This window comes from Diadema setosum, chromosome 17, assembly GCF_964275005.1.
Source record: "Diadema setosum chromosome 17, eeDiaSeto1, whole genome shotgun sequence".
Classification (NCBI taxonomy): Eukaryota; Metazoa; Echinodermata; class Echinoidea; order Diadematoida; family Diadematidae; genus Diadema; species Diadema setosum.
The window spans coordinates 16,555,130-16,561,129 of NC_092701.1; the positions used below are offsets into that span (position 1 = coordinate 16,555,130).

Here is a 6,000-nt window from a genome sequence, read left to right on the forward strand (position 1 = left end):
GCTCTTATTCCAACACGCGGATAATAATACCATCATGTCAGGACTTTATATATATATATATATATATATATATATATATATATATATATATATAATATGTACGTGCCCCCTCGATATCTCGAAGGGGGGAGGGGGGTGGGGAGGACGAGGAGCGTACCCCCATGATTTTTAAAGCTCAAGCGCGTATCTATCTGGAGGAGACATCACCGCGACTCGTGCGACTCGAAAGACCACAAAGTCGCTTGAGCTCTGACCAAGAAGGCCATGTCGATTTCAAAATTTTCTTCAAATTAGATGATAATTCATTCGTCCAGAAGTCGCGGGGACGTCACCGCGACGTCTCCGAAACGTCTTCTCAGTCATGAAGACGTCCCAGCGACGTCTCCAGTAGGTCGCCAATGGGTCTCCGCGACCAACTGGAGAGTGCCAGAGTCTCCGAAAAAAAGTCGTACTTTATACAATGTCCGACTCTCCCGTGACTCCTCGGAGACTCGACTGACTTCCCGACGTCGCGGAGACGTCGCGGAGACGCTTCCGCGGCTAGGGAGACTCGAGTTGCCACCTGGGCCCTGTTTCATAAAAACTTGTTATCAGTGACAAGTTGTCATAGTTGTTATAAGCTACTGAAATCCTTGCATCTGATTGGATGAGATCAAATTTGTCACAGAAATATGGCAGTTGTCACTGATAGCAAGTTTTATGAAATGGTACCCTGGTCGCAACGTAGTCCCCAGCCCAATGAAATACCCACATTGATATTTGGGTTTGTTTGTTTGTTTGTTTGTTTGTTTGTTTGTTTGGGGGTTTTTTGTTAGCATTTTGATGGATCTTGTATCAGCGAACCTGTTCAAAAGGTAAGTTGTGATGGGAAATATTCGGTCCATCTTCAATAAATAGACTAAGTACACTGGAAAAGACGCACACGCGGAACAGATGTGACAGATACCACGATTTAGCTATTCACTTTGTCCCTGGATATATATATTCTATACATGTATGATGTATTTTTATTAAATACTTTCCAAATATTCAACCATAAGTGTGCACTATAGATCGCTGAATTTCATTTCTCAAAATGCAAAAATTTCCTAGCGCGGAATACCCTCTCCCACACCCTCTCCCTTCGGTCCACCTTCATATACTCAGCCCACTCGGTGAAGACGCACACGCGGATCAAGAGGTGACAGATATAACGTTTTAGCCATTCACATTGTCCCTGAATATTCATTTTTGTTATTTTTTATTGAAAATTTCCACATTGTGCACCAGATTTTTGAATTTCTCTTCTAAATATTTAAAAGTTTTCTTTTGTGGCAGAGGGAAATTTATTGATCGCATGTGAGGTTAAACTATTCGCATTTAGTGGTTCTTCGTATCTACCTCCCCCCCCCCCCCCTTAACTGAAATCACTCCCACTGAGAATCAACTCCTCACGTGGCTCACGTGACACTGGTTACATGAACCATAATAAAGCGGGCAAGTGATATCTATTCGAGAGTATTACTACAATTTAACTTCTTTTACCGCTAAACAACAGTTAATTCATTCATCCCGCTGCTTAAACTCGAATGTCTCTTACGTATCATTCTTCCCTTTCCGACCGACATGGTGCTGGTGATCTCTTCGTAATCATAATAAAAGATAAATCCGTCATACGAGCGGAGTGAACAAAACTAAAATTTTACACAGAACATACACACGTGGACGTGTGCGTGCCCATACATGTGTATGTGCGCGAGTGTATGTGATGTAAAGCCATGTTCTGTGATCAGTTTCATTAGACATTGTTAGGGTTTTGTTTCCTTCCCATAGTAAACATGATTCATTATATTCATTTTATACATGCATTTGCCACTGCGCTGCGAACTATGTAGCCTATTCACACTAGTTGATTTTAAAAGTTTTATTGGACACACAGGAAATCAATACTCGACTATCTTTTCTCCTGAAAAGTGTCTGTTTTAATATGACGGTGAAAAGACCATAATTATAAACTATCTTTTTAGGCTTGACTGCTGGGTATCCTATCGACTGCTGGCTCTTTCGATGAGACACAAATCTAACAACATGTCTACTGTCAATCCTGGGTCACATCGCTTCAACCTTTATCATTCTTGCACCTCACGTGGGGTCCTTGCCTTCCATGAATCCAGACTGCAGATTATGGGATCGAGGAATATGGCAATCAACTACAGGGTGCATGAAAACAATAATTTTCACGTGTTTGGGAGTAGTGGGCAAAGTGTAGCCGCGTACCATTCTGCAGCAATTTTGGGATTGTTTTCATGTTATATCTTTATTCTGCTAGGTACCGTAAGCAGGACTTAATATTGTTTACAATACTGATGTTATTTTCATTGTATATGTTTTGTTTTCCAAACAAAATTCAGATAGAACTGTTGTTTTCATTATTGTTATTGTTGCAGTTGTTGGTGGTGAGAAAACAAAACACAATTTACCTCTCGTGAATTGTAGGAAAGCGGAACACCCCTTTGGATTTGTGGAACTCCATCTCCATAATCACCACCACCAGCACCTCTGTCGCTACGCCAAAGCTCCCCCAATGATGGCGCGGCTAGAACTCGATGACAGCGTTGATCCGGATGCCAGACAGCACTGTAGGTTAGGCAGATAGCCAGAGTGCTCAGCGGCTGCCGTCGATTGTATAAAATGGCTAAAAGACACCAGTTCATGAGTCCAAGTAACATATTTCCAGTAAATTTATCCCAAAGCGTGCTCTGGCTGGTTTACAATCATACATCAAGGATTCGAAGTAAACCTCAAGTTCGGCAGTGCGACATTTATGGGGTTTCCGACATGAAATGACCGCTAAAACAATAGGCGGCACCTCGCAGACGACCCGTCACGTACTTGTGCTGTACGTGTTGCTAGCCGTGTGTGTTTTCCGTCAGACGAGACACGCATCATCCGGCCTGCTTGGGTCCGGTTGTCCAGAATACATCGGGGGGTTTGTGTAGGATCAACCTTGCATTCCTCAGACAGGCGTCTACGAAAGATTGGCGGCTGCTAGACGATTCTACGTGAAGCTAACCTCTACGAACTCACTAAAAGCCTCTCCACTAAGTGTGATGCCTCCGTTGCAGTTGCTAGGAGATACACGCAAGTATAACTCTTCAACTTTTCTTCTCTTTCTGTGCGTAGAATAAACCTGCAGTCATGGCAAGTATGCATTCATTGTTTCACGTTGCGTTGAGGGACGTTCAGCTAAGTACACAGGGTCGATAGTGATCATGATATGGACACTTCCGGACGAGTGATATTCTGCAACAGAAAGGTACAAACGGAAGGATATGAACAGATTTGATTAGACATGAAATAACAGAGCACTTGTCATAAAGTGTCCACTGCAAAGCACAGCCAACCTAAACAACTGATAGCGAGCCCAGAGATTAGCTTCAATTACAGCACGACACCTGTGGTAGACTGTTGATTCACTGGAGCCACTGCAGTCAGACAGACCATAAGCTGGCTGTGACACACGTACAGTACATGACGTATCATGATATGCTTGATATGCTGATCGTATATCCTAACACAATCTCCTCAAAATCATGATATAGACGTTGTAAGGAGCACTTCAGTACAAAATGAAAGTGAAAAATGACTACATGACAGGCACTACGTCTACGTGTGACACGGCATCTCACAAGACGATGTTTAGGCCTACATTTTCCGGAACGTACCATGAACATAAAGCCGCGTAGATTCCTTGGACCCCGCTGATCATTTCTCTCTAGCTTGACAGAGTTGATCCTTGTAACCGCATTTCAATTCTTGAGCAAGGGGCAGATTTCAAAGAGACACTCGTAAAGTGAGACGTCGAACCGCTGTAAATAAAGATAAAGAAAGAGAAGAAAATCCAACATCAGTAATGCCAATATTCTGCTTATGCTCTTACACACAGCGTGTGAGTAAATTCTTATCCCTGCATAATTATGTGCTTGTTTTCTCGATTTATAGGGTCTCGGGTCCGAGATGATGAGATATGATTACGAATGTGATTTCGTCTTTTCCTGACCCGACCCGACATCTGGAGAAGACGAGATCTCGGATCTCGCCTTCTTGACTTTCCCGAAAAGGTTGAGAAGGCGAAGAATCAAAGCATCACCTCCCTGGTTCCCACTGCTTATTAGGTGAGAAAGGGGAGCAAAGCCAAAATTGTTGTTATTTCTGAGGAGAGGGGTTTTGTTTTCTTTCGTTTGGCGCTCGTTACCTGTCGCTGTGGGAGAAGGGGTAGAGACTGACAGGTGCCTGGTCGAAAAGATCCAGACGTCGACCTTTTCTTCCTGTCTGCTTGGGTTAGTCTCAGCCAAGTCAGAAACTTTGTCAGGTCATCCTCCCTCCAGGTCTCTTCGTGTAATGGTTTATGAGCAGACACAATATTTATTTTTCAGCTGGGTAGACCATTTAACAGAAATAATGCCTCCTATATAATCTGTTGCATACATTGAGGCAATGTTGATATGAGCATAATTTAATACAGTCACATTAAGCAGCTCATATATCACAAAGCATATTTTGAGATCACGTTCTGGTATATTGTGTTTAAATGAGCTCAAGGAATCGCACAATATTATTGGCTTGCTAGATTCTATAGTGATTATTGTAAATAATTAAAGCTGAGTTGTATTGATTACACCCTTTAGTCTCTGTCAGTGATATTCTAGAAAGGCGTCACCTCATGTATGTGTATAGGCCTAAACATCAACGGGAAATGTTTTAACTTCACAGTTAGAGAAGAGTAATCTTATTTTGTTATGCAATAAGACAAAAATGCTAGACTTTACCTGAAGTCATTCTGAAGGGACACAGGAAACTTTAGCATCTAGCATTGATGACAGCATGATATTGTGTATACTTTGTGTCGCTTTAATCTCCTTCTAAAAAGTATATAACAAGTAAAATGATTCAATATTGTTTGTAACTGGTAGGCGTATCCCTGCAGATTGGTCAACACTTCGGCTTATATTCTCTAGCAGTGTGGGCCCGCTAGCTGCTAGGCCCGCGTCCCGCTCCGGGGACCATGCCCTTACACGCCTCCCAAATCGGTCAGCCCCCTGCTCAGTTTCTTGTTATAACATCGATCCTGCACTTCTGCCATATGAGGAATACGACTCTCATGATCTTCTCTGACTTGTTCAACCGCCCCCCCCCCCACACACACAGGGTGCACGTCACGAGACCGACACCCCACGAGTCATACAGCCCACGAGTCACTACAGCTCACAAGTCATATAGCCCATGAGTTGTACAGCTCACGAGTCATACAGCCCATTAGTTCGACATTATAAGCTAACAAGGCCCACGAGACCGACACATTAAGCCTGTTTTTACGTAGTGTCGAACTCATGAGCTTTATTTGCCTAGCGTCGAACTCATGGGCTGTATGACCCATGAGCTGTATGACTCATGGACCTGTTTTCAATGTCGAACTCGTGGGCTGTATGACTTGTGGGTGTCGGTCTGGTGGCATGACACCCCACACACTTTTGACTCTTAAAAAAAGAAAAATCAAAATCGAAATCTTAACAAAACCCATGACTTCTCGAGGATTTCGTCTGGAGATCCATCCCGTCAAAACGGGGGGGGGGGGGGGGGGGGGGGGGCATAGACCGCAGCCCGCAGCCCGCCCTACCCGCTCACACACACACTTGAATAATAATAATGATAATGATATATTAAAAAAAAATCCCCTGGTAAGGACCATCTCGAGTTCACATTAATGCCGAAATATAAAACTTCAGACTCAGTTCCATCGCTCTTGACAATGCTTGAGGCTGAGGATAATCTACTATTTACAGATAAAAACAAAAACCCAGCATTATAGTGCTTCAAAATAGTTCTAAAATGTGAGTTAGGAATAGAAACAACCAATGTAAAAATTTGAACCAGTATGAAAATGTTTCCAGACTAAACCGTCTACAGTTATGGTTTAATGAGAAAAATAGTCATATCTCCTTATATTTTAGGCTATTGCAA

At 42.8% G+C, this 6,000-nt stretch overlaps 1 protein-coding gene across 1 annotated transcript in view; it reads right to left on the reverse strand.

Moving 5' to 3' along the window:
• The window catches only part of LOC140240771 (ADAMTS-like protein 2), a 39,008-nt gene extending 35,743 nt beyond the window's left edge, over positions 1-3,265 (reverse strand). The window contains exon 1 of the mRNA XM_072320543.1: positions 2,460-3,265. Coding sequence (XP_072176644.1) covers positions 2,460-2,708 — 249 coding nt within the window. The 5' untranslated portion in view covers positions 2,709-3,265. The remainder of the gene's footprint in view (positions 1-2,459) is intronic.
• Between the last annotated feature and the right edge of the window lie 2,735 nt (positions 3,266-6,000).